Source organism: Platalea leucorodia (genome assembly GCF_965183815.1).
Source record: "Platalea leucorodia genome assembly, chromosome: 21".
Lineage (NCBI taxonomy): Eukaryota > Metazoa > Chordata > Aves > Pelecaniformes > Threskiornithidae > Platalea > Platalea leucorodia.
Window position 1 is genome coordinate 4795627 of NC_138843.1, and position 26010 is coordinate 4821636.

General features: G+C 61.8%; 2 protein-coding genes across 8 annotated transcripts; one reads left to right on the plus strand and one right to left on the minus strand.

Annotated features, from left to right (window-relative positions):
* Window positions 1–5108: 5108 nt before the first annotated feature.
* On the plus strand, window positions 5109–12362 carry LOC309599762 (acidic leucine-rich nuclear phosphoprotein 32 family member B). Of its 5 annotated transcripts, none has more exons than XM_082331542.1 (7): window positions 5109–5227; window positions 7757–7906; window positions 8431–8553; window positions 9693–9891; window positions 10218–10339; window positions 10775–10829; window positions 11692–12362. In XM_082331542.1, the coding sequence occupies exons 1-7, from the start codon at window positions 5174–5176 to the stop codon at window positions 11778–11780; spliced, it is 792 nt and encodes a 263-aa protein (XP_082187668.1). In that variant the 5' UTR covers window positions 5109–5173; the 3' UTR covers window positions 11781–12362. The 5 variants fall into 5 exon arrangements, with proteins under 5 accessions (XP_082187668.1, XP_082187669.1, XP_082187672.1 ...); XM_082331543.1 differs by having other exon boundaries at window positions 10221–10339; XM_082331546.1 differs by lacking the exon at window positions 5109–5227 and adding an exon at window positions 6229–7026.
* Window positions 12363–16031: 3669 nt separating this feature from the next.
* On the minus strand, window positions 16032–24525 carry ZNF414 (zinc finger protein 414). Of its 3 annotated transcripts, none has more exons than XM_082331541.1 (8): window positions 19691–20622; window positions 19150–19251; window positions 18957–19064; window positions 18605–18710; window positions 17878–18401; window positions 17461–17511; window positions 16606–16764; window positions 16032–16300 (listed from the first exon to the last, which is right to left on the minus strand). In XM_082331541.1, exons 1-8 carry the CDS (start codon window positions 19869–19871, stop codon window positions 16224–16226), a joined length of 1308 nt encoding a protein of 435 aa, XP_082187667.1. In that variant the 5' UTR covers window positions 19872–20622; the 3' UTR covers window positions 16032–16223. The 3 variants fall into 3 exon arrangements, with proteins under 3 accessions (XP_082187667.1, XP_082187666.1, XP_082187665.1); XM_082331540.1 differs by adding an exon at window positions 24440–24525 and having other exon boundaries at window positions 16226–16764; window positions 19691–19824; XM_082331539.1 differs by having other exon boundaries at window positions 16226–16764.
* Window positions 24526–26010: the final 1485 nt, after the last annotated feature.

A 26010-nucleotide genomic window follows, 5' to 3' on the forward strand; every position in this document is an offset into this window, starting at 1 on the left:
GGGTGGTGGCGGGTAAAACCTTCCCCGCTACGCGGCTCAGCTTCCCTATCGGGGGTTCGAACAGCGATCTGCAAGATGCCTCCAGATCTGCTTAGAGATAGGACCTGGGTGTTGTTCTATGGTTACGCGGGCATAAAGATGCCAGTATCCACAGCTAATTACTGCAGGGCAAAGCTAATGACTGCAGTGCGGAGAGAATAAGCCACCCTGGGCTGAGGAGCCCCTGGACTGGGAAAATGAATGCCATCTTCAGGGAGTCCGAAGGAACCTGCCTGCCGCCTGCGTGTTTCAAAGCAGGTACAGCCTGTCACACGGGACAGGATGTGACAGGTACGTTCCAGGGAAAATGGTTGGATTTTCTTTTTCAGTCACTGACTGGCTGATAAAATATTAAGGTGCAAACCACCCGGCTTGCAAAGCCCTTGCCATGCAGAAAGCTCCAGGGGAATGAGCCGATATCCCTGCCGCACCGTTAAGAGAATCATCAATAAAGGAGAAACACTGCAAATATGAAAGAATCGTGCCTTTATCCTACGCTGGGGAAATACTGTGCGTAGGCCGGAGTGCCAGCCCCACGCCTCTCTCTGCTGGGGTACCAATCCTGCGCGCTCTCAGAAAGACGGTGTTCGGGTCAGGGGCAAACCCAGGCACATCTTTATTCTGGAAGTGCCTCCTTCTCCCTGCTGCCTTTTGGGAGCGCCCAGACAACAACTCCTGTTTCAGGCACTTCTGCTAAGTGCCTGGAGGGAGGCTGGTGGCACCCAAACCCTTTGGGCACCTCTATCTTGACCAAAAAAATATGGAAAGCTGCCTGGCCATCACACATCCCTTGGACAAGGGTTGAGGAGCCCAGGCGGAGGCACCAGCACTGGCTTTGCCCCAAATCAGGACCACTTTCAGCCACGCCCGGGCTCTCCTCCGGCAGAGGTGTTTGCTCCTGCTCCCACTCCCGCCCCGGGTCCTGCCCAGGACCCCCCAGGGCCGGGCTCCAGCCCCCCCGGGGCCCCGCTCCCGCATGGCCGGGGGGATGCTTCCCTCTGCCGGCCCCGCCGCAGCCCTGCAGCCCCGGCAGCCGGCGGGCACGACCCGGCCGGGGGGCGGAGGGACAGGGGGTCGCCGGGGACCCAGCACATCAGGCCCTGCAAGGTTGAGATTCCCCCTTTTCCACCAGCGAAACAAACAAACAAACCAAACCCATGGGAATTTCGTCTAAAGGCCACCGAGGGCTGCGTTAACCTTATCTGCCTCCTCCTTGGGGGGTTCTCGGGGTGCACGAGGGCACTGGTTTTTCGGTCTCCCAGTCGATGCGTTACTGGCCCAGGCTGCCCAGGGCAGGGGCTGAGTCCCCATCCCTGGGGGTATTTAAAAGCCGGGGAGATGTGGCGCTTGGGGACATGGGTTAGTGGTGGCCTTGGCAGTGCTGGGTTAATGGTTGGACTTGATGATCTTAAAGGTCTTTTCCAACCTAAACGATTCTATGATTGGCTTGTAAATCTTCAGTGAAATTGCCTGATGACATCTTCCAGAGATCACTGGATACCCCCAAACCACCCCCAAGGTCTCTGGAGCAAGTCCCCTTGGTGGAACAGCTCCGCCACGCAGGGACCGGCCCTCGCTGGGGGCTTGTGCAGCTCCTGGCTCCCGTGGGAGAAGCCATCGCAGCGGATTTGCTGTGCCCATTGCTCTCCTGGGCCTGGATCCCAGTACGTCCCAGCAGGACCAGCTTCTGGGGATCTACAGCCGCCGGGAGATCTGGGGGAATCTTGTCCCTGGTTTGAGGACAGGAAAGTACGGCGTGGTGAGAAGATCCTTGCGGCGCAGACAGCCGTAACGGCCCGTTTATACAGGATTCGCTCTCAGGAGGCACTGGGGAGGAATGAAGTAGTTAAAGGAGTGCAAAATGCAAGCAGATAATATGGTGTTGTATAATAGACAGCTAATACATTATTCCGAGCATCTGTGCTCCAGCTTGCGTGAAAAGCTCCAGACCTGAATTTCAACCCATGTCAGCATTTACGGTCCAGCCTTCCAGTTGCTGTCACTCGCACAGTAAATTACCAGCTTCGCGTTAATCTGCCCAAACATAGAAAATCTAGATCAGTTTAAATGCATCTACCAGACATCAAATACCAGAGGCAGCTTTAAAATCAATTCGGCTAAATCAGAGCAGGGTTTTGTATTTTAAGACAAACATAAAGCCCAGCTCCCGAGGGAGCGCGGCCCAGGGGAGGGGAGATAAAGCCACCCTGGGACGGGAGGGGAAGGGGGGGAGCATTGTTTTCTACAAAGAACAGGAAACGAGCCTCAAAGAGGACATGAAAGAGACCTTAAAACAAATGCAGATCAGCAAGGGGGGACCTCTGGGCTCATCTCCCAGCTGCTCTGCCCAGGGGCAGCCTGCAGAACCTGCTGCTGTGGCCAGCGGGTTGGGGGGGCTTGGAGAGGGGCGATCTGGGGACCCCTTGGGTTCTGGGACCTGGCTCCGGGTAGGTCCCGGTGAAGCCGAAAAGGGCCAAGAGGAGCCTGGGTTCGCCCTGCAAAGGAGCGCAACCCGGTTACGGTTGGACTCGGTGATCTTACGGTTGGACTCGATGATCTTAAAGGTCTTTTCCAACCTAAATGATTCTATGATTCTACACCCCGCTTGCTGCTTCACCCGTGGGGATGTGATTAACCCGGACAGGGCACTAAGAGGATGCTCTGGGCCTTGCAGCCAGGCCCGTCCCAGCCGTGCCTGCTCTCCCTGCTCCTCTGGAGCCCCCGCCACACCTCCCGTCATCTGCCCACCTCCAGGCAGCCCCGGGGCTGGGTTTGGGGAGAGCTCCTTAGGGGCACGCCAAGCAGAGGGGTGGCTGGTGCGGTGCCCCCCGGGCTGCGCGCCCCACGGCAGAGCGCCGGCAGCTCTCTGGCGTGCAGCTGGGCTGGAGAACCTGAGACCGGGGGAGATCACAGAGATGCAAAAAATGCACCAACGTTAAAGGCAGTTTTTCTTCATGGAGGTGTCCCTTATCTGCTTTAAAAAACCCTGGGTTTGGCCCCTTCAGAGCTCAAACCCCTCTGCTAATGTCGCCGTTTCATTTTGCTACTCCTAATAAAATAAGGTTCATGTTAGAGCCAACTGGCAAAAATTAACTGCAATGTACCAGAAAGCCATTTCCTCCCATACAAGGCAAGCCAGTGGCCTGCTGCCAAAGGGGACAAGGAGGGACGATGAGGCTGGTCCTGTGAGCCCTCGTGTTCCTGTTTACTCGGAGGCTTGGATCGTTGATCAGAGAGATTTCTCTGGATATTTTTTAAGATAATTTTTCATGAAGTCATCGCCAGCAGTGCCCACATCCTGCAGGAATCTTCCTCCTGCGGGGTCCCTGGGAGCGGTGGCACCGTGTTGTGGTGGGGGACCTTTCCGAGCCCCGTGCAGCGAGTCCCACCGGCTCCGCTGCGCCCTTTGCGCGCAGCTGGGCCCGACGGCACCCGCCATGAACCTCCCGGGCTGCGGCTGCCCCGCTAACCCTCGCCTCGCCCGTCCCGTGACGGCAGGATTCCCAGCTCACCGCGTTTGCTCCCGGAGCGCAGCCCTGGCCAGGGCCAGCCGCGGGCCTCTGTGGAGGAGAGAAGGGAAAAACATCATTGTAACCCTCACAGTAACGAGGGAGTTCCCGCCATTATCTCGTCCTTCCTTCGGCAGAAAGCCGGACCAACGCCCCGGCTTTATCAGCCTGCCCGGCTGCGGCACCGCTGGCGGGCGTAGCCTCAGCAGCGGCCGAAAAAGGAGGCCTGGCATGGGGACGGGAACGTGGTGCTGGGGGTGGGAATGTGGTGCTGGTAGTGGGAATGTGGTGCTGGGGGTGGGAATGTGGTGCTTGGGGTTGGGAACGTGGTGCTGGGGGTGGGAATGTGGTGCTTGGGGCTGGGAATGTGGTGCTGGGGGTGGGAACGTGGTGCCTGGGGTTGGGAACGTGGTGCTGGGGGTGGGAATGTGGTGCTGGGAGTGGGAATGTGGTGCTGGGGGTGGGAACGTGGTGCTGGGAATGTGGTGCTTGTGGCTGGGAATGTGGCGCTTAGGGATGGGAATGTGGGGCTGGAGATGGGAATGTAGTGCCTGGGGATGGGAACGTGGTGCTGGGAATGGGAATGTGGTGCTTGGGGATGGGAACATGGCGCTTACGGATGGGAATGTGGGGCTGGAGATGGGAACGTGGTGCCTGGGGATGGGAACGTGGTGCTGGGAGTGGGAATGTGGTGCTTAGGGATGGGAATGTGGTGCCTGGGGTTGGGAACGTGGTGCTGGGAATGGGAATGTGGTGCTTGGGGATGGGAACGTGGCGCTTATGGATGGGAACGTGGGGCTGGAGATGGGAATGTAGGGCTGGAGATGGGAATGTAGTGCCTGGGGTTGGGAACTGGTGCTGCGGGTGGGAATGTGGTGCTTGGGGCTGGGAACGTGGCGCTTAGGGATGGGAATGTGGGGCTGGAGATGGGAATGTAGTGCCTGGGGATGGGAACGTGGTGCTTAGGGATGGGAACGTGGTGCCTGGGGTTGGGAACGTGGTGCTGGGAATGGGAATGTGGTGCTTACGGATGGGAACGTGGCGCTTACGGATGGGAACGTGGGGCTGGGAATGCGGTGCTGGGGCTGGGAATGTGGGGCTGGGGGTGGGAATGTGGTGCTTGGGGATGGGAACGTGGTGCTTGGGGATGGGAACGTGGTGCTTGGGGATGGGAACGTGGTGCTTGAGGACAGGAACGTGGCGTTGGAGACGGGCAGATGGTGCCTGGGGATGGCAGTGTGGCGCCGGGGCCGGGATCGCGGCGCCGGGGCCGGGCAGACGGTGCCCGGGGACGGGAAGGCGCCGCCGGGGCCGGGAACATGGCGCCCAGGGTGGGACCCGGGCCCCGCGGCCGGGGGCTCCGTGCGCCGCCCCCGAGCTGAGCCGCGGCGGGGCGGGGCGGGGCCGACAGGGGGCGCTGCCGCGCGGGAGCGGGGCGCGGCACGGCGCGCGGCCGGCAGGGGGCGCGGCGCGCGCCGCCTTTGTTGCCGTTGGCGCCTTCCTCTGCCCAGGCGGCGGCGGCGGCGGCGGCGGCGCGCGCGGGCTCGGGGCGGGGCGGCGGGCGCGGAGCGGCGCGGGGAGCTCGGGGCGGCGCGGCGGGCTCGGCTCGGGGCGGCGGCGGGAGGATGGAGATGAAGAAGCGGTTGACGCTGGAGCTGCGTAACAAGAAACCGGGAGAGGTACCGAGGCCTCGGAGCGCGTGGCGGGGGGACCGGGCGGGCACGTGCTGCCGGGGGGGGGGGCGGCGGCGGCGGCGGGGGAGGCCCGCGGGGGTCCCGCACGGTGGGGGGGAGCGAGGGGGGGGGAGGTTGGGGGGTGCGGAGCGCGGCGGCGGCGGCGGGGACCCCCCCCCCCCCCCCCCCGGCATGGCGGCGCGCACGTGCGCGGCGGGGCCCGGCCCGGCCCGGGGCGGCGGCGGCGGCGGCCGGTCCCGTCCCGCCCCGTCCCGCAGCGCGGGGCGTTGGGCGGCGGGGGCGGCCGGGCCGGGCCGGGCCGGGCCGCGCTGGCTCCCGCCGCTCCGGGGCCGCCGAGCCAGGCCGGTGCGGCCCCGCGCAGCCATGGCGGCTCGGCCATGTTAGCGGCCGCCCGGGCCTGCCCCGGCCCGCCCCGCCGGGGCCCGGGCTCCCCGCGGGGCGCGCTCGGGCCGGGCCCGGGGCTCCCCCCAGCCCCGGGGGGCGCCGGGGGCCGCGCTGTCAGAGCCGCCTCCGCGCCGGGCGGGCAGCGGGCGTCCCGGCGGTGCGGGGCCTCCCGCCAACCCCGCAGGCCCGGGGGGGAGCTGGGTGCCGGGGCGCGGGCGCGCAGGGCCCTGGGGACGGGGCTGAGGCGGCAGCGGAGCCGCCCGCGCCCCGCCGCCGCCCGCCTGGCCTCAGCTTGCGGCCTCCCGGCGAGGGCGGCCGCCCGGCCGGGCGAGCGGAGCCGGCCGCTCCCCTCCGCTGGCAGCCATGGGGCCGGGCCCGGGGCTCCGCAGCCTCTCGAAGCCTTTGGCTTCGTCCTTCAGGCCGCTGCTCCCGGGCCCCTTATCTAGGCCAGGCCGGCAGCCCCGCTCGCCGCCTTGCAGTGAGATAGCCGGTGGCTGTCACTCGGCGTGGGGACGGCGGCGTGCGGCCGTGGGCAGCTTCAGGCCAAGCACGAGGAACGTGGGGTCTACGTGGAGCTTTTGGTAGGGATGAAGGATGCTTTGTGGATAGCCAAGGGATTTTCCAGGACGATTTGAGCCGTGTCCCCCCGCGGCTGCGAGCTGCGGGTCTCCTCTAGTTTGACACCAGGGACTGGAGCGGCTGGCACGCTGCGGAGGCGAGCGGGGTCACAGCCAGCGTGCCCTGCGACCGAAGCCGGTGCGAGCCAGCGTTGCTGCTGGAAGAAGCCGTCCTGGCTGCTTCGTCCTGCTGCAGTGCTTGTTCTGCGGTCCGGGGCAGGGCTCCGGTCCGGGTTAAAGCTGGTCTCGGCCCGGTTACTTCATAACCTGGTAACGCTCAGGCTCGCCTCTGCGCCCGCGCCAACAAAGCGACGGCGGCAGAGGGCTGGCTTTGGCCACCTTTCCACCCACCGTGGTGACAGAGTCCCGGTTCAGTAGGCGACTGGGAGTTGGGAGCAAAACGAGCATGGCTACAAAACTCCTGGCTGAGCCTATTTGCTGCTCAACTGGGAGCCCTGAGCAGTGATGCCACTTCTGGAGTTTTAAGCATTAATTCGTTCGCAGCTTGTGCTGCAAAGGTGGCATGGCAGCCCTGAAACCCTGCTGCCAGTAAGGCAAAGTGATTTTTAAAATGACTCCCTAATAGTTGGCTGAGCTGAGGAAGAGAGGTAAAATGGGAGGGCTGCGAAGGAGGAATTTGGAGAGCATCGCGAGCCTTCTGGCCAAGGCTGATTTTTGCATCTTGCTGTGAAGAATGTGTAGGGTAAAAGCAAGTTTTGGAAGTGGCCTGTGAGAGCTGGGGCGTGAGCGCTCGCCTGCGCTTTGGGGAGAGGGGGATGCCAGGTACGTTTACCCTCCAGGTGTTTGGGGGGGAGCAGTGCCGTGCTGGTGCTTCATGGTCCGCATGCCCCAGGGGTTGGTTTTTATGCTGAATTACTGGGTGGCGATGGCTTCTGTGTGTGTAGTCTGTGCTGGGCAAAATATTAGATGCCATCAGTGGTCCTGCACTACGAGCCTGAGGTCGAGCTCATCTGCTTAGAGAGCTGCGTAGGCAGGTGTGTCACTTCTGCGTGGAGGCTGTCACAGGGAAGCGACTCCTCTGGAGGCAGGTTTTCCGGCACCCCGGTGGCGTGGGGGAGAAAGTTGAAGGGGATAAAACCAGATGACCTTGTTTGGCCTCTTGTGGGTGAAGACCAAAGAGTGACTCTGAAAGCTTTTTGATGCCTTGTGCGTGAAATGTGATGCAACCTCATGGTTTGACCCCTTAATGCTTCTTGGTGGGGAAGGTGGACCTTGGTTGGAGCCACAGGGAGCGGGGCGGCGCAGCGCCCGCGTGTCGCATGGCTCGGGCTTAAAGGGTGAAGTCCTCACCACCATGAGGGATTCTCACCTCGTGCCCTCGCAAAGGTTATTTGGCTTTAAGATCTTGCGTGCCCCTTAATGTGCGTGAGGAGGACCTTCAGACACACGTGCTGCTTTGGAGTGTTGGTCACTCCGCCTGATCTCAGCTTGGCAGACTCGAGGTGAGGCTTGGCCGGGTGTGATGACAGCTGCTGGGTGTCTCTGTTGGCAGGTGAAGGAGCTGGTTCTTGATAACTGCCGTTCAGACGATGGGAAGATCGTTGGTCTCTCTTCAGATTTCGAGAACCTGGAGTTCCTCAGCATGATCAACATCAACTTGCTGTCTGTCTCCAATCTCCCCAAACTCAACAAACTGCGGAAGGTGAGTCAGAGCTGTGGTCCCATTTCCAGCAGTCCTTGCTGTGAGACTTCTGCTGTCCTGTTCCTGGTGACACTTGTTTTTCCTGCATTTGCCAGAAAAAGGCCATTTGATTTTGCTTTTTCCTCTGCAGCCTACAACCCGAGCAAGTGGGAGAGGTGGTTTTTTAGTACGCAATAAAATGCGTTTGAGCTTGTTATACGTTTAGCATCCTTCCTCTCTTGCTTTTGCTGTTGTGCTACTGTCAGAAGCTTCAGGAACATCATAAATATTTTGGATTTTAGAACATGTGGTTACAGCTTAGAGGACACGTACCCCTGTGTCCTGCAGTACGGAGGTGGCTGGGAGTGCTGCGTTACTGCCGGAAAGGGGTTTCAAGTAAAAATTTGAACGGCTGCTCTACGGCGAGGTCTAACGAACAGGGTCGGGAACTTGGGTGCCCGTTGTAGTCCGGTTCTCAGGGCAATTTTATTCCCCGTGTCACGAGCCGAGACACTTTGTGACCATGTGATGTTCCCTTCTGGCAGCTGGAGCTGAGCGATAACAGGATTTCTGGTGGCCTTGAAGTTCTAGCAGAGAGAACTCCTAACCTGACACACTTGAATCTAAGCGGCAACAAGATCAAAGACATCAATACCCTGGAGCCCTTGGTGAGTGGAAGGCTGTGCTGGAAGCTCAGGGATGATGCTGTTTCCTTTGGGGAGCGTGTCTGCGCAGCAGAAGTCCAACGTCTCGGTACCTGTTCCAACAGCACTTCGTGGTTCTGATGGGAACAGATGAGTGGGTCCAATTTGAGGCTGGGCTAATAGTTAATGGCTCCTCTGTCTGGAAAACCAGCAGCCAGTTGCTAAAAGAAGCGTGAAATTGGGCTGGATGAGTAAAACTGTGGATGCAGTGCTCAGTGTCCATCTGAGAAAGGACCATTAATGGGTCGGATGCAGTGTGAGGTAGGTGGCACCTGGGGTGTCATGGAGATGAGTTGCTTGGACGCCAGCGAGGGTGTCCATCGCATCAGTCCAAAGGCGCTGTTGTGATCCCTGTGATCTTGATGATCTTAAAGGTCTTTTCCAAGCGAACCGATTCTGTGATTGGGCTGGGCTGGGACCCTCTCGCCCTGGGTGCTGTCACAGCATGCGTTGCAGGGGGTTCCCGTTGCATCTGAACTGCCCCAGAGAGGGCTCTTGCCCTGTGATCCTGACTCTGTCGCTGAAAGGGCTGAGCTGGGGCGTTTTCCCTCATCAGCTGTTGCCTTTGGTCCCTCCATCCCCTCTAGACAGAGCTTGAAACTCTTTTACTCCTCCGTCGCATGACCTGGCGCACGGTGCGATGGCCTGAGCGGGAGAGCTGCTGTGGCTGTGCTGAAGGGCGCACGGGGCGCAGCCTGCAGGCGCTGCGCTTTGGTCTCCCTCTCTTGTGCTCTCGAGTATTTTGCCTGATGTTTTGGGCAGGATGAGGCCGGCTCAGGGATTTGTCCTGCTGGGGAAGCTGGGCTTTCTGTGCTTGTTGCCCACCCCATTCAGAAGGGAGTAAGATTTGCAAATGGTTTCACAGGGAGCTGGCTCCGACTAGGAGGAAACTAGGAAACTAAGACAGAGGAGCTGAAAAGAAATCTTTGCCTGCAGTTAGCAAGAGCAGTAACTTCTCTCCATCTGAGGAGCACATGGTGCAAATAATGCATGCAAAGACGCTTCTGTACTAGATGTGGGTAGCAAACCAGCTGTCCTCGGATGGCTGCCTGATCTTCAAACAGTGTCAACTTGTAAATAATCTAATGAATTGATCTTTGCAGAAAAAGTTGCCGAACCTGCATAGTCTGGACCTGTTCAACTGTGAGGTGACGATGCTCATCAACTACCGGGAGAGCGTGTTCACCCTTCTGCCCCAGCTCACCTACCTAGATGGGTTTGATGCTGATGACCAGGAAGCCCCTGACTCAGACCCTGAAGCAGATGGGGATGGTCTGGAAGATGAGTATGAGAATGGGGAAGGTGAGGATTTTCTCCTCTTGGTTTTCTTGCTGGGGAACAACCCCTTTTTCCCTTTCTGCATGGTGATGTTGCTAAATAAATGGTGATTATGACTTGCCACGGAAGCAGGGGCTGTCTGGGGGACCCCGCTCCCTCGCTTGGCAGGCTGCGTAAGAAGCGAGGCTTGCTGCAAGCTGACGGGGCTTGTTGCTGGCGCTCCTTGTGCGTCCTTGTCCCGCGTGAGGGCCTGCCCGTTGCTCACGTGGCGCTGGGGTTGGAGCTGTGAGCGCATTGTCTGGGAGTAGCGAGGGAGAACTGTAACGCTTACCTCCCTCTCCTTTTGGTAGAAGGTGAGGAAGAGGATGATGAGGAGGAGGAAGATGATTTGGATGAAGAAGTCATTGATGATGAAGAAGATGAAGATGACGATCTGGAAGGTGAAGAGGAGGAAGACGGAGTAGATGATGAGGTGAGACTTTCTGTCATCGGTATAAAGCCGCAGCACCACGTTGCTGTGTTTGGTAGCGTGTTTGTCCCTTGATCTGGTGACCCACCTGAGGAGATGTCACAGATGCCTCTGGGGGCAGACCCGAGGAGTGCTGCCGTGCGCTCTGACTTTTCCCGTACACCTTTTGGCTCGTGGTCCGCAGAGTTTGTCAGTTCAGACTTGTTTATTGCTCAGCCTGGTGCTTCCCGTGGCTTCAGGTGCTAGAGCCGTACAGCCCCCTCCGTAGGAATGCGAGAAGGTATTTAGGAACCGGCAGCTTCTCCCCGCTCGGCTTGTGCCTGCCACCCTGAGGCCTGAGTAGGGCGGGAGCAGAGGTGAAGGAAGATGTTGCTGTGGAATGAAACTTTGCTCGTGGGATTGTGGTTCCCGCAACAAAGCGTCTTGTTTTGACTCCAGGAGGAAGATGAGGAGGAGGATGGTGAGGATGATGAAGAAGATGAAGCTGATGATGGTGAGTCAAATCCTAACAAACTTAAGCGCTTGCAAAGCTGCCTCAACAGTCTCACACATTGGCTGTTTTTGTGGAGCTCCCCAAGGTTCAGTGCAGCGCTGTCGTTGCCTGCAGCATTTCCCTGGTAGGAAGCGCAGCGTTTCTGCTTACGGGCACCGCTGAAGCTGTTGCTTCTGCCTAAGCTGGCTGTGGAGTAGTGGTTATAACCAAAGGGTCACACAGGGGTGATGGGGAAACAGGTTTCTGTACCTCCTAATACCACCCAAGCTGGGTAAGTCTGCCAAATATTAAACAGGCAAATTGCCTAGAAAACCAGTTCTAAGCTTGAATTGATAGTCCGAAGCAGGGCTTCTGCTGTCGCAGAAGCTCACGTTAGTAGCGTGCGTGAGGAAGTGCTCTTGGAGACATGTTCCTCTCTCCTCTCAGCTGCAGAGAGGAAGGTAGAGCCGAGCTTCTTGACGTGAGTCCAGACTCCTCTGGTTATAACAAACTATAAACGCCTGAGTGAATGTTGACAGAACAGAGCGGGCAGCGTGACTTCAAATTATCTTGTATGCGCTTGGTCAGAAGTGGCTGAATTCTGCAGATGCTGCGGTTTTGGGGGTGCTCAACAAAAAAAGCCCGTTTTCAGGCAGCTGTTGAAATGTGGGGTGCTTGGAGGGCATAGAAAATGGTTAATGTCTCGTGCTAGTGCAGGCTTTTCTGGGTGCCATGAGAAGGCGGGCAGGGTGGATCTCCGCTCCGTAATGGTGCCAGTCTGTGCTTGTTCACCGGCAAGCTGTGGCTGACGCGGCTTGAAGCCACAGTTCAAATGCTGTTCCGCAAGACTGAACAGAGCTTCACGCTTCGCCTCTTTTTGCAGACCTTCCACGAGGGGAAAAGAGAAAACGAAATCTAGAGGATGAAGGAGAGGAAGATCCGGAAGACGAAGAGGACGATGAGGATGACTGATCCAAGCGAGCCAATCAGTTTTACAGACTATGACTGTGCTTGTCTTAACCTCCCCGTTGTGTCTATGTGAGACTGTAAATCCCCATCTCCCACTCCTCCCCCCTTTGTATGGCTGCAGCGTCCACAATATATTTTTTTAAGATGTAGAATACTGTAGGCATTCAGGGGAATCTTCCATACCAGGCTCACTTTCTCACAAGTATCTCATGACCAAAGGCTTTCTCCGTTCTGTGGTTTGTGCAGCAGTTTGCAAAAAAAAAAAAAAAAAGAAAAAAAAAAAAAAAAGAAAAAAAAAGAAAAAAAATTTCCTCCTAGGGTATCTTTCGTGTCTGAAATCAGCCTTGCCACACTGGACCCAGAGCTCCAGCTCGCCACCCTGCCTGACAGCAAAGAAGGCGTGTTTGCTATCCGCATGCCCTCAGACCAGCTTTCTGAAGACGCTTGAGCCATCTTGAGCAGTGGGTGCAAATCTGGTTCATCTAAATGGACTCAAAGCGAATGATCACTGAGCTCTCTCTGATCAGAAATAATGGTGATGTGATCTCTGGAGATGCTTGAAGATACTTTAGTGCTGGGGACGTGGGGTGCTTGGGGTCTTGAGGGGGGGGGGGGGGGGTTGGCTGCTTGCAAGACCTGGTACCTCTGACGATGCACCTTGCAGTAGCCCTGCACTTGCTTTCCTATTTTTTAATCAACTGGAATATTTTTCCCGGTGGCCACTTAATAACTTTCACTTGGATGTCCCAGTAAGTCTGATTTTTGCGGCTGTGAGCGTCTTTGCTGTGATGACGCTTCTCGTCACCCCGTAGCAGCCTCTGCCTTTAGGAAGAGATAGGAAATAGCAGGTGAAGGGATACTGCACTTCTGTCAAACTCCATTTCACACTGTACAGAACACGTTCAACCAGTATCACTGTGATGCACCTAACTCGGCGTTCCCCGGGAGACCGTGTTAGCCTATATATTCTCAGGGTCCTTCTGCTAGCCAGTACCAGCTCTGGACAGTTGCCTTGGCGCTAGCCTGGTGTACGCATCCTCCTCCTCTTTCCTTTTCAGCGTGAAGAGAAGTGCATTGATCAGAAACCCAGCTCTCTCCCACCCGTGTTTGTGCTCTGCGGGAGCGCAGAGGGTGCCGCAGAGCGCGCGTCCCCCCACCCCGCCGTGGCTGGAAGGGGGAAAGGGGGAATTCAGGCAGGCGTAGCTCTCCGCCGGAGGGTTTCTGACCCCTTGCCCACCCTTCCTCTGCCTGGAGGTGTTCAGCCGGCCCAGCCGTTAGCTTCTGGGGAGAACTGACCCCGTGGCATCCAAGGGATGGTAACTGCTCGGTGCTGGGTGCCGGCGAGCCGTGCTGGGGCGGGAGTAACTGCTGTTCCTCCCGCTGTTGAGGCTCTCCGCGGGTGCAGACGCACTGGCACTTTGTGGCGTTCCCGGTGGTTGCTCTGGGCAATCTGTCGGCACCCGGCGCTCGGAGGTGAGACTCGCAGCGGTTCCTTCAGAGGAGTGGTGTGTGTTGCAGCACATCCGAGTTTCTGTTGCTTTGTTCTGTTCTTGCTGTTGTCTCTTGCATTGTACAGTAGCTGTAACCATTTGGAGAAGAACTAGTCCTGTAAAATGCAAACTGAGTAACTTATAAATGTTAAAGGAATTTTTAAAAGAAATTTCAGAGCAGCAGTTACTTCTAATTTTTCCCTGCATTTTTAGCAGATTGTATGGATTTTATATTAGCCTAGTAACTGTCAGGTATTGATTGGTCAGACTAGTCCCAGAAATAAGGATCTCCAGCCCTTTTGTATCTTTTGTTACAAAATTTGGATAAAACTTTTAATAAAGACTTCAGTTTTTAAAAATCCATTGCAATGAACGTTGTCTTCACTGCCTCTGCTCTAGGACCATCCGAGCTGCAGCCAGCCTGCAGGAACACTTGGTGGAAGTGTCGGGGCGGTTTTTCTTGAGTCTCTTCTGGGAGCGGTGGCTGTCGTGCCCCCAGCATGGCCTGGCTTTGCGCTCAGCCCTGGCTGGGTGGATGCTCGGTAAGTGCGGCCCGGCTGGTGGGGCTGATTTGGGGACGGCAGGGCTGCTGGTGGGGTGGGGACGGGGATGGGGTCGGAGCGGGGGCTCTGGTGTGGAGTGGAGTGGCACAGACCATCCTGGTGCAGCCGAGTCCCGGCACGAATGCGTCTGCAGGACCTGCACGGGAAGGGGCAGCCGCTGCTGCGCTGCTCTGTCTGCCTTTGCAGGTGGCCGCAGCCAGGCTCGCAGGCTCGGGAAGCTTGGGGAAAGGTCCCGCTGCCGGGTTTTAGGGCAGGCACCTGCGTTCTGCCCTGGAGGAGGAAAGGGGGTGTTCGGGTACGAATGCGAGGCAGGGAGGAGGAGCAGGGAGGAGGAGCTCCACTGCGGGCTGGGCTGGGGGGTCAGGGCAGCGGGCTGGGGGGTCCAAGCTGTGCCCGATGCCACGGTGCTCCCCCCACGCTGGGGGCCGGAGGGGTCCCTCGCCCTGCTGGGGCTGCGTGGTCCTGCTCTGGCTCTGTAACGAGTTGCAGCTCCATCGGGTCTCAGCAGCCACGGGCTTCAGCTCAGGCTTCTCGCTTCAGCAGGTCTGTCCTCCTGCCTGGGGTGAGCGGGGGTCCGTGCTGGATGGCGGGGGGCCCTGCGTGGACCAGAGCTGGGAAGCAGAACAGCGCTGTGGCCGCTCCCAGGCCTGCTCCCCACTGCTGGCTCGGGGGGGCTGCCACCCCTGCCTGCCCAGCCCTCCCACCCTGGGTGAGGGGCCCCCCTTTCAAATACAGCCTCGCCGCCCCCTCCCCACCCAGACCCAGGGCTGCGGGGCCACCTCGCTGCGGGAGGGAGCCCTCCCGCTTGCTCCTGCGCACGGAGGCAGTGGCACTGGAGCTGCAGCTTGGTCTGTCCGGCCCGGTCTGTCCGTCCAGCTGGCTTTCTGCTTCCCCTGGTTTCTCTCCATCCTTGCCATCCTCGTCCAGGGCCAGTGCTGCCTCTGGCTGGTGACTCTCCCAGGACGCGGTCCCCACCGGTGGGCTGGAGAAGGCAGCACGGAGATGCTGCCCAACGCAGGGCTGCAGGCAGGAGTGAACCATGTTGGTCCGTGATGCTGCCCGCCCGCGCGCAGGGCTTGCAGCAGGAGGAAGGCACGTGTGCCCCGGCCACGCTGCTGTCGGCCCCTCCTGAGCCTCCATCACGGGGCCCAGCTGCGGACGCTGGGGCTCTGCTCGGTGCCCCCCTGCTTGGCGTACGCACGGGAGGCTGCGCGATCATTGCTGCCAGAAACAGGCAGGGCTGGGCAGGGGAGGTGGGAGGGGGAAGCCCCCCCTCCCCGGGACCTGTGTTCTGGGGTGAATGTGCCTGGGAAAGGGGCAGCTCCCCAGGTGAGAGCCAGGGCTGAAGTGTGGGGGAAAAAACAGTTCCCCCGGGGTTTGTGTCCCCTCCTGGGGCTGGTGGCAGCACCCAACTGCAGGGTGGGGAGCAGCAGGGTGCCGGCGCTCCTGTCCTTTGCTCCGGCAGTGGCTGGCGCCGGGCCAGCGAGGCAGCATGGGCGCTGGCGTGCAGCAGCATGCCTTCGCTCAAACCAGTTTGGAGCAAACTTTTCACCTCACTGGGATGGGGCCGGCACCTGCGCAGGCAAAGCGGGACTCGGGGAGCCCCGGGGTGAGAATGCGCGGCTGCTGAGCTCCCACGGAGGGGGTGCAGGGGGTTGTGCAGCCCCCAGGGCTGTGGACCAGGGCACGGAAGAGCCATCGGGGTGGAGCAGGGGCCCTGTTCTCCACTTGCTGCCTGGTGCCGAGTCGCCTCTGGCACCTCTGCCAGTGGCGGGGTGCGGACAGCCACCGAGGCCAGCCAGGTGCTGGAGAAGGGTGCTGAGGTCCTCCCTGGTTTGGGTGCCCAAGCTGGGTGGGGGGGCACAGCTGGCAGAGGCTCCAACTCTGCTTCTCGGGAGTCCTTCATGGTTTGGGACGTGTTGATGCACACCCTGCACCCCCCACCCTGCCCCCTCCTTTGGGTGGGGGCCATCCTTCGGGGTGGGACTCCCCCATTGCCCCCAGCCGCCGCGGGGACCGACAGAGGCTTTCCTGGCTGCCGCTCCTGTACAATTCCCATTTATTATTTCAAGACCTCAATCCAGAGAAGTCCACTAACTCCTGAGCAACCTACCAGGCTCCCCCCAGAGCCCCTGGAGCTGAAGCAACGAAACCTTTAGGGGAGGGAGACACAGGGTTCCGGGGGCTTAGAGTTTCCGAAAATAAAAGGGAGGCTAGAAATTCAAGAGAGAAAAAACCACCCCTTGCTCTGCCACCCCATGCTGGGGGATGCTCCTGGTACCCAGGAAGGGGCCCCTGTCCCAGCGCGGTGGCACGGGGCTGTGCGGTGCCCCCCTGCCCGGCCGGGGGAGGGACGGGGAGGTGCAGGAGCAGTCCCGTGGGAGCCAGGGGCATCAGAGCTGGGAGTACAGGGAGTTCTCCATCTCCGGCGTCAGCTTGGCATGGAAGGAGGTGATGCCCACCCCGAAATCTGGAGGGAGAAGGAAGAGAGCTGTCAGCATTGCGGCCGATCCCCTTGCACCCCAGTTCCCATGGGAGGCTCCCTGGGGGCTGGCACCCAGTGGAGGGGGCATGGCGGGGGACACGGACCGCCCAGGGCATCACTGCAGGCTGGGGAGCCAGGAGCTGGACCCTGGTGCCCACTACAGCGGCCGGTCACCCCCTGCTCCAGGACAGAGGCAAGGGGGTGTGTGTTGGCCATGCGGGGCAGGCCGAGCCCGCTCCCCGTGAGTATCCCGGCAGCTGAGGTCCCTCCTGCCACCCCCCAAGCCGTACCCATCTCTGCGTCCAGGCGCCCGGCTGGCGGGGGGTTCTTGCGGTGGTCCTCGATGTGCAGGGTCATCTCCTCCCGCGAGGCGGTGGAGTAGGGGCACTGCATGCAGGTGTAGCGGCCCCGCGTGTGCTCCCACACGATGCGGCTGTTGGAGGAGTGCCCTGCAAGGACGGGCGAGGAGGGAAGCACAGCGCTCGCCCGCCAGCCCCCCAACCACAGCGGGGGGGGGGGGCTGTGCCCAGGAGCCCCCTCCCGCCAGTGGGAGCCACGCAAAGCGGCAGCATAGGGTGCAGGGCAGGCGGTCCTGGGTGCTGCTGCATCGTGCTGGGTGCCATGGGGCTCGGATTGGCCGGTGCTATGGGGGCAGGAGCCCCCCTGCTCCGAGCCCCACATGCACAGAGGTCCCCTCCCCACGGGGGGAACCCCAAATCTGGGAGCAGGGAGCAAGGCTGTGCCCCCTGGCCCCGACCTCCCTTTGCCCATCGCCTCTCTGTGCCCCACGGAGCCAAGGGCAGCGGTTTCCAGCCCGGCCTCGGGGCTGGGGCGATCGGGGGGCTTGAGCCCAAGCAGCTGCTGCAGCTCCTCCTCCTGCTGCTTCTGCCCGCGGGCGCCGGAGGAGCCAGGCTGGGCGGTTCCCGGGGGGGTGCAGCCAGCGACCCCCCTGTCTCCGACCCTACCTGGGCAGCATCCCCTCTCCACGCAGCTCCCAAAACCAAGGGAGCCCGCCCTCCCCCTCTGCTCTCCGGGGAGCATTGCGGCACCCCATGGGGCCTCTCCCATCCCCTGCGGCCCTCCCCACCGCCCACCACCCCCCCAGTGACAGAAAGCACCCCCCAACCAGTAGGTGCCAAACTAACCTGGAGTCACTCCTGAGCCAAAGCATGGGAGGAGTGGGCTGACACTCACACCTGCGGAGGGAATCGAGGGGCAAGACAAGCATTAGGTCTTCCCCTCCCTGGGGGGGGACGTGGGGGGGCAGGCCTGGCCCGGCCCCCCGCCTCGCACCCCGAGCACGCCGGGGAGCAGCAGGGCCGGGAAAATTTAGCGGCTTGGGTTTTTTTGGTGGTTGCTGGTGCTTTCTCCAATTGAGCATCCCTGTGGGTGGGATGGAGTAGGGGGGTGGAGGTGGGATGGGGCCGGGGGGGGCCAGGGTGGCCCTGTGTGGGGCCGGGAGGAGGGGGATCCTCAGCTGGCAAACGGCGGGTCCTCCTCCAGGAGCTGCTGGTCAAGGCAGGAGCAGAAGAAGGTTTGCCCAAACGGCCCCGCGCGCTCACCTTGGCTTTTCTTCCAGACGGCGTTGGAGACGGGGGGACCGTGGCCCGGCACGTAGGGCCGGAGGCGATGCTGCGCCGGGGGCTGGGGCAAGCTGTAGGGCGAAGGGTGCACGTAGGACAGGAACGGCCCCGGCACCGAGGAGGGGGGTGGCCCCGAGAACCGAGTCAAGGATGATGGCCCGAAAAGGCTGGGCTCCAACAGCGGGAAGGGGTGGGGGGCCGGCGAGACCAGCGGCAGCGCCTCCAGTGAGCCGGGCAGCTCGGGGAGGCTGGTGGGGAGCGCGGCGGGGGCCGCCGGGGCAATGTCCGCGCCGGGGAGGATGGCTTCTTTCTCCGGGGGCCGGAGCTTGGGCAGCCCCTCGGGTGGCTTGGCCGGGGACTCCTTCTCCAGGGCAGAGGTAGCAGGCAGGACGGGCTTGTCGGTTTTGGGGGGCGGCGCGGGGCTGCTGGCGCTGTCGGAGCAGACGTGCAGGTGCTTGAAGAGGGAGCGGTGCGTCCGGAAGCGCAGCATGCAGTTCTCACACCTGCGGGGCCGGGGAGGCGACATCAGCGGCAGCGCTCCCCTCTGCATCACCCCCCCGCACCCCGGCCCCGGGGTCTGCCGCTGAGATGGGGGGGTCTGCAAAGGGGGGAGCTGCCGGGTGCTCCCAGATAGGACACCGCAGGAGGGGTCTGCAGGGAGATGGCAGGGCGGCATGGGATGGGGACGGGGACCAGCAGGACTCACTTGAAGTAGCGGTTTGGCTTGTAGTGCACCTTCATGTGGGCCATGAGGTCCTGCATGCTGGGGAAGGTCTCTGTGCAGCCCAGCGTGGGGCACTGGAAGGTTTTGCCTGAGCAAAGAAATAGGGCAGAAATTCAGCAACAGCCTGGCTGCGCTGCACCCCCTGGGGCTGGGGGCAGCCCCACCAGTGGGTCTCCAGCACCTCCCATGCTCTCCCCACTCCCGTCCAGTGCTGTGCAGCACCTCCCGGAGGCACGGGCACCCCCACCAGTGCTGCCTCAGCTTCAAGCCCCGCTTTGCCATCTCCCAGCCAAAAAAGGGCACCGTGGAGCGACGCAGAGTGTCCCGGCCTTACCCTCGAGGGACTGCGTGGGTCTGTAGTGGACCTTCAGGTGGTCCATCAGCTCCTGCATGCTGGGGAAGGCCAGTTTGCAGCCGTAGCTTGAGCACTGGTAGTGCTTCCCTGGAAGGAGACAGATCCATTGGCCTCGTCCCTGCCCCAGCCCATCGCTGTCACCTCCCCGGGGCAGGGCTGGGGCTCGGCTCACCTGGGACAGGTCTGCGCTTCAGTGGCCGCAGGTCCTGGGCTGGGGTCCCTCCGCTCCCTGCCACCGGCATCGGGCCGCCGGGCAGAGCCGCTTCGCTGCAACCTGCCGGGATGAGGCTGTTAGGCAGCGGGCGCCAGCCGCCATGGGCAGCGCGGGCAGCGCCAAACCTCAGCCCCTGCCTAAACCACGACCTCTGTGCCCTCCTTCCTACCCTTTACAAACAGGGGTGCAGGCAACTGGGGGGGGTCTGGCTTGGAAGGGGCCAGAGAGGCAGGAGCCCTCCAGGGTGGTTAGAGACGGGAGGGTCTTTGCTCTAGAAAAAGCTGCTGGTACAAAGGCAAAGCCTGCTGGTGTCTCGAACACGCTGGGTGATGCCACGTGCATACCCACACCCACCCACCCACCCCCTCAGGGTGCCCCCCGCCGCCCCTCTGGGGTGGGATTTGGCCAAAGGGACCTCACATCAACAGGAGCGAAGGCTTCTCCTCCCCGTCCTGCCCCGACTCCTCTCGCCAACCCCCCCGTGGCACGAGGGACTCACCTGCCCCCTCTCCAGTGTATTTACCCCCCAGGGAGAAGGTGGGCACCGCCTCATCCTTCTCCATCTTCATGGCCTGGCCAGTGGCGGGCATGGGATGAGGTGCGCGCCGCCGACAGCGTCTTCTCCTGTTGATGCTACACCAAGCGCAAGGGCAAGAGGTTAAAGCCCAGCATGGAGCCATGTCGACTGCCTCCTCCTCCTCCTCCTCGGTGCCCTGTGGCTGTGGGACCGACTCTCCCGCCTGGGGACCTCCTGGGCCAAGCTGGTCATGGCTTCACAGGAGCTTTGCAGCATCTCTGCAGGAGGGACACGCTGCAAACGCAGCACTTCGCCCTGGGCCGGGCTTTGAAGCCAGAGTCGTCGCCAACCCTTCCCGCTTCTCCTGTCCCAGGGGTGGTCTACGACCTCCCCCAAAAAGGTCCCCCCCAAGCTGCCGTCTGCCCCACGCATCGCCAGACTCCCGCTTCGTGGTAAGGTCCAGCCCACAGCATCGATAGGCAAAAATCCCCCCCAAACCCACAGGACCCCCCTCCCTGCCAAGGTAATGCAACCCCGGCACCATCGAAGCAGGGACTGTGGGAGCTGCTCCAGCCTCTCTTGCTCCTGGCCACGACTGTCCGGGCCGAGGGTCTCGCTGGGTGCTCCCCCCACCCGCAGTTTCGAAGGGTTTTCCAGCCAAAAGGAGCAGCAGGTCCCATTGCGTGACCAGGAGCATCGGCAGCAGGGCCTGATGCCCAGCTGATGGGCGTGTGGGGGTGGTTCCCTCACACACCCTACATCAGACGGTCCCCTAAATTAAATTGGCTCATGGAGCCTCAGCGCGAGGCTTCGACATGCAAAAGCCAAATACTAACCCTCAGTAAAAAGCATCCAAAAAGTCCCTCACTTCAGGAGACTTCTCAATAGTGTCTTAACGTCAAAGTTAAAAAGAAAACAACAACAATAATAATAATAATAATAATAATAGCAGCAGCACTGGGGCTGTGGAGTGGCTGCAACACGTACATCTGCAGTTGGTCAGAGGGTTAATGTTTCCCCAAGAGCTCAATCACTCCCAAGACAAGTGTCCCTGGGGATCAGCCACCTCCGTCCCCCCCGGCCTCACCAGACCTGCCCGTTAGCATCTGCTCAAGAGGCATTTTCCCAGTTTTTCCCATCCAGCCCTGCTCCCGGCCGGCTGCGCACAGCGGGGCTTTAGCCTGGTGAAGGCGAGCTCAGCGGCTGTTACTGCAGCAACCGGCGGCGCTGGGACTGCAACCCAGTGGGCAATAAATCAGAGCGGGGGGGGAAAATCCATGTGGGATTATTTCTCTGGCCGCCCCCAGGCTTGCAGCTTTGTTTGGGGGTTGCATTGCCTTTTTTTTTTTTTTTTTTTTTTTGTTGCTTTCTCAGTTTGGCGGCTTCTGCCGGCGCTGCGGGATGCAACCCGTGCCAAGGCCAGGACTGGCTGGAGGGGGGTCGGCCCCAGAGCGGGGATTTGGGGCAGCGCCGGGGCTGACCGTGTCCCGGGAGGGGAAATTCAGCCCTGGCTGGAGGGGTTGGTTTGCTCGGTCTGCACAAAGCGGCACGGCCGGGGCGGGGTAAACACCGCACAGAAAGTTCATGGCAGCTTTGATGGAGCTTTGTTTTATCAGGAGGAGGAAACGCAGTTTTGCTGGGAAAAAAAGTCTCAGGAATATGAGACTTTCTCCCTTTCTTGAGGGAGAAAGCATTCAAAGTATCGAGGCAGGGCTGCGTCGTCCTGCTCAGCCCCTTGTGCAGCGCCGGTGTGGCACCGCCACGTTTCGGTGCCCGTCCCTGAAGCCGCGGAGCTTCGGCGCTGCCGGAGCGTTTCTTCCTAGCACACGTCCTTGAGACTGTAGCGAATCAGCCCCAGGTCCCCGCTTCCCCGCTGGAGATGCCGACTCCAGGTCAATCCTCGATGCCTCCACCTTCCCCAGGGCCTGCTGACGGTCCCCCAGGACCGATGGTCTCTGGTGGCCTCCAGATGAGGCCGTAAGGGAGCAGGACGCCCGCGCCCGCTGCTCAGCAGGAGCACAGGCAATTTTTTTTCAAGTCCATTTTTCAAGAAACCAGGAAATTCTTCCTCGGCAGCATCGCAGCAGGGCTGCTGGCTCCCCGGGGCAGAGAGCTCCCAGTGCTTCAGCGTCAAACCCTGCGGCTCCTTCGGATGTCACAGCTTGTGCTGAAACCTCCCTCCTCTCCATCTCGGATGCGCTGTCTGATGCCGCTCTCCATTTCCCGGTGGCAGGCGGTACCCCAAAGATGCGTTTTAAGCTGATTTTTGTCTGGAAAACCTGGGAAAATGCCTCTTGAGCGGATACTAATGGGCAGGTCTGGTGAGGGTGCACCTCATTGCAGCCAGCACGCCTGAGCATGCCTGCGCCCGGCTCGTGGCCCCGCCAACGTCCCGCCAGGGCAAAGCTGTTCAACGCGGGTGTGCTTTCGGCAGCGGACATGACGGCAGCACCGTAGCATCGCCGTACGCTCGGCCCAGGCCCTGGTTTTCAGGGAGCCGGGGACACCTGTATCATTTTGCTGTTATCTGCCACCTCCCGCGGGATGACGTCCAACACTTGTCATCCTCCAGGACCCTTCATTCTGCAACCCTGGGTACGATGCTCCGACCCAGGTGCCGCTGACCTGCCACCGTCCCCGTCCCCAGTGACCCTAGGTGGCCACCAGAGATGTGACTCCCCCAGTGCCGGTGCAAACCCTGCCCTGCAAACCTGAATCTCAGAACCACCGCAAATTCGGCGTCACTTTTTGAAGGGTTTTCCTGCCACAGGTTCAGTCTCCCTGAAAACCTGCTGGCACCAAACTCCCTCGCTCCAGCCCCTGCGGTGAACGGGGACCCTGGAAAAGTCCTTTCACAGGGCTGATGGCAACGGGGTGAACAGGAGGGCTTGCAGCTACCGGTCACCCAGAGCAGCCACTGGTGCTGATTCAGTTAATCATGAATACAGCTCATCTCCCTCAACCGAACCAGGGGGTTTATACATATCGCCAAGCACAGAAGACTTTTACAAACCCACCCTGGGAGGATAAATGGGACAAATAATCCTATTTGATCATCTCCGCATGGTCTATGGCCAGAGGTTGCAGAGGCTTCCCGAAACGCCGCTCCTCGGCGTCGGAGATGAGAGACAAAGGCTCCGAACAAGGGGCTCATGTGATCGCTCAGCCGGTGAGCGCCGAGCGGCGCGGAGGGAGGAAGCGCAGGCTGTGACAGCAGCACGGCTCCTGCCGGCGCGGCGAGCCCCCCGCCCACCCCGGCACGCGCTCCGGCCACTGGTCACGGGGTTAAAATGCATGTCGTAAATCAAAATGCACGTCGTAAATTCTCCTGTTGCCTTCAGATATCACAGGGAGCCCTGCAAGAGTTGGTGTGGCAGGGGGGAAGATGCTCCGAGCATCTCTGCCGCCCGGCGGCCCCTGCCTCACAGCCACGGCCTTCGTGATGCCCACCGCAACTTGGGTGCCCTAATCCCAGCTTGGGCTGGAGCAAAGCCGCTGCCTCGATGTTTTATCCCTCCACCTCGCTCTGAGGGCAGGCTCCTTGCTTTCCAACTCAGAAAATCTGCCCGGAGACCCCCACAGAGCCCACCCTGAACCCCGCCACAGCTGCTGCCGGTGGCAGCGTGGGCATCCACGGGGGTGAGCGCCGAGCCTTGCGCACAGCCACCGTGCCACATCCCCACGGCGGCCGCAGGGGCAGCTCGGCTGAGGCCCTTCAGTGGTTCCTTGGGAAACATCTTCCAGCCTTCCCCGCAGAGCCGCCCCTGCCATCCCCCCGGCTTGCTCCAAGCCATCGGCGACCCGGGTGACGTGCGAACGGGGGAGAGCCGTGCTGCCATTTCCCCACGTCCCCGCACCATCCTGGTGCCCACCTTTACCTGCCTGCCCGCAGCCGGCCGATCCACCAGGCTACATCAGCTCTTCAGCTGGAAAAAAACCCCCTCTTTCCTTTCAGGAGCCATCCGGGGAGGACAAACCTTCCTCCCTGAGCCCGGACAAAGCTGCCCCTCGAGCGGGCGGCCCTGGCCTCGGTCAAGTTCACACCGCGGCCAAGGTGCGGGACCCCCTCGCTCCAGCAGCAGAGGAGCAGCCGCATCCCCCAGCCCCTGACAGCAACAAAGCGGCTCCCACGTGCGTGGGAAGATGCAGAGACCCCGGGGAGACCCCGGCGGGCGCAGCCCCGGGATGCTCGGGGTGGCGAAGCGGGTCCCGCTGCTCCCGTGGGCCACACACGCCTGCAAAGACCGGGGGCTAACAGCTCTCGTGGCTAGCTGTGCCCGTGCTACTAGCCCCGCAGGTAGTAACCCCCATAGCTAGCAGCCCCCCATGGGGCGCACCCCCATGGCTAGTGGTTTCTGTGGCTAGTAGCCCCCAATGGGTAATACACCCATGGCTAATAGCCTCTGCGGGCAGTAACACAGCCATGGCTAGCAGCCCCACGGCTAGTCGCCGCACGGGTTGGTGGCCCCCGTAGCCTGGAGCCCCCCGTGGGCAGCAGCCCCACGGCTGGTGCCCGCCCCCCGGAGCGGCCCCCCGCCGCCCCCGCTGCACGTCCCAGCTCCCTGCAAAGCCCCGGCACCGCGGGCCCGGCACCCGCTCCGGTACCGCCGCTGCCCCGGGGCCGGTCCATCCCCGGGGCCGGTGCTCCCCTCCCGGGGCCGGTCCCCCCGCCCGGGTCCCGGTCCCCCCGGTGCCGCCCCCGGTGCCGGCCCGTCCCGCCCCCGCACGTACCGGGGCTGCGGCGGGGCCGGCGCCGCCCGGGGCGCGCATCAGCGGCGGCGCGGCCGCGGGGCCATTTTCTGCACGGAGCTGTCGCGAGAGCGGGGGGAGGAGGAGGAGGAGGAGGAGGAGGGCGGGGGGGGAGGAAGGAGCGGTGCGGAAGGGGGGGCGGGGGCTGCGGGGGGGCGGCCCGCCCCGGCCCCGCCCCGGCCCGGTGCCCACCGGCTTTTTTTCCCGGGTGTTTTTGCAGGCGCCCCCCCCCCCCCCCCCCCCGCCCCATGCCGGCAGCGGGAGCGCTCGGCACCCCAGCGCTGGGGGCGGCTGGAATATCCCGGGCTTCCCGGAGCATCCCGGGGTCTGGAGCATCCCGGGGTCCTCAGAGCATCCCGGGCCCTTGGAGCACCCCAGGCCCTTGGAGCATCCCAGGGGCCTCGGAGCATCCCGGGGTCCTCAGAGCATCCCGGGCCCTTGGAGCACCCCAGGGGCCTCGGAGCATCCCGGGGCTCTCAGAGCATCCCAGGGTCCTCAGAGCACCCTGAGCTTCTTGGGAAGCCCTGGACCCCTCAGAGCATCCCAGGGCACCCCATGCTTTTTGGAGCTCCTCAAACCCCTCAGAGCACCCTGGACTCCTCAGAGTGTCCCAGGGTCCCCTGAGCACCCCAAGTTCCTTGAAGCACCCTGGGCTCCTTGGAGCCCCCCAGCCCGTCAGATCACGCATGGCCCCTAAGGGCAGCCCAAGCCCCTTGGAACCTCCCAGGGCCTTCAGAGCAACTGGAGACCCCCAAGACCCTCGGAGCCCCTCGGAGCCCCTCCGAGCACCCCGAGTCCCTCGGAGCACCCCAGTGAGTGCCACCGGGGCTGAGTGGGAGCATCCCACTTGCACAACACCCACTGCCGGGGTGCTGCCCCCCCCAGCCCCACAGAAGGGCTGGAAGGCTCAGGAAGGTGTTTCCTAAATCCCCGGAGTTTCTAAAGCCAATTTTTTTCGTTAAAATAAAGCCAGAGGCTCTGCCTGCTTCTCTCCACCAAGCTCAGCATTGCAAGGACTCCTAAAACCGTGTGATTTACAAGAAAAAATCACCTCAAGGACCACAGGGGTCATAAGAACCCATAACGGGGAGGGGCCCAAGTGCCGTTTGCAGTGTGGGGCCGTGCAGGACCACATCCCAGCAGCCTCCTGCCCTGTGCCGTCCCCACCCTGCAGGAAACAGGGTCCCCTGAACCCCTCTATAGCCCCTCATCTCCGGGGCAGGGGGTCTGCCTGCCGGGGGGCAGCCCCGGGGGGGGCTGCGGGAGGGAGGAAGAGGAGGGCTGGGACGCGAGGCTGAGGCAGGGCCGCGCAGGAGCGGGCTGTCGTCACTTCCTCCGGCCGCCCGGCGCAGGGCCCGACGGGGGGAGCGGGGAGCGGGGGGCAGGCAGGGACAAGCCCCTACATGTCGGCACCGTTCGTCCCTCTCCCTGCTGCAAACCTCCTGAACAACCCTGGGTCGGACTCAGCCCTCCCCCCCCCCCCAGCCCTGGCTATCCCCCTGTCCTGGGGGGTCGGGGCAAAGAGGGCCCCCCCAAACCCTGGAGCCTGTGCA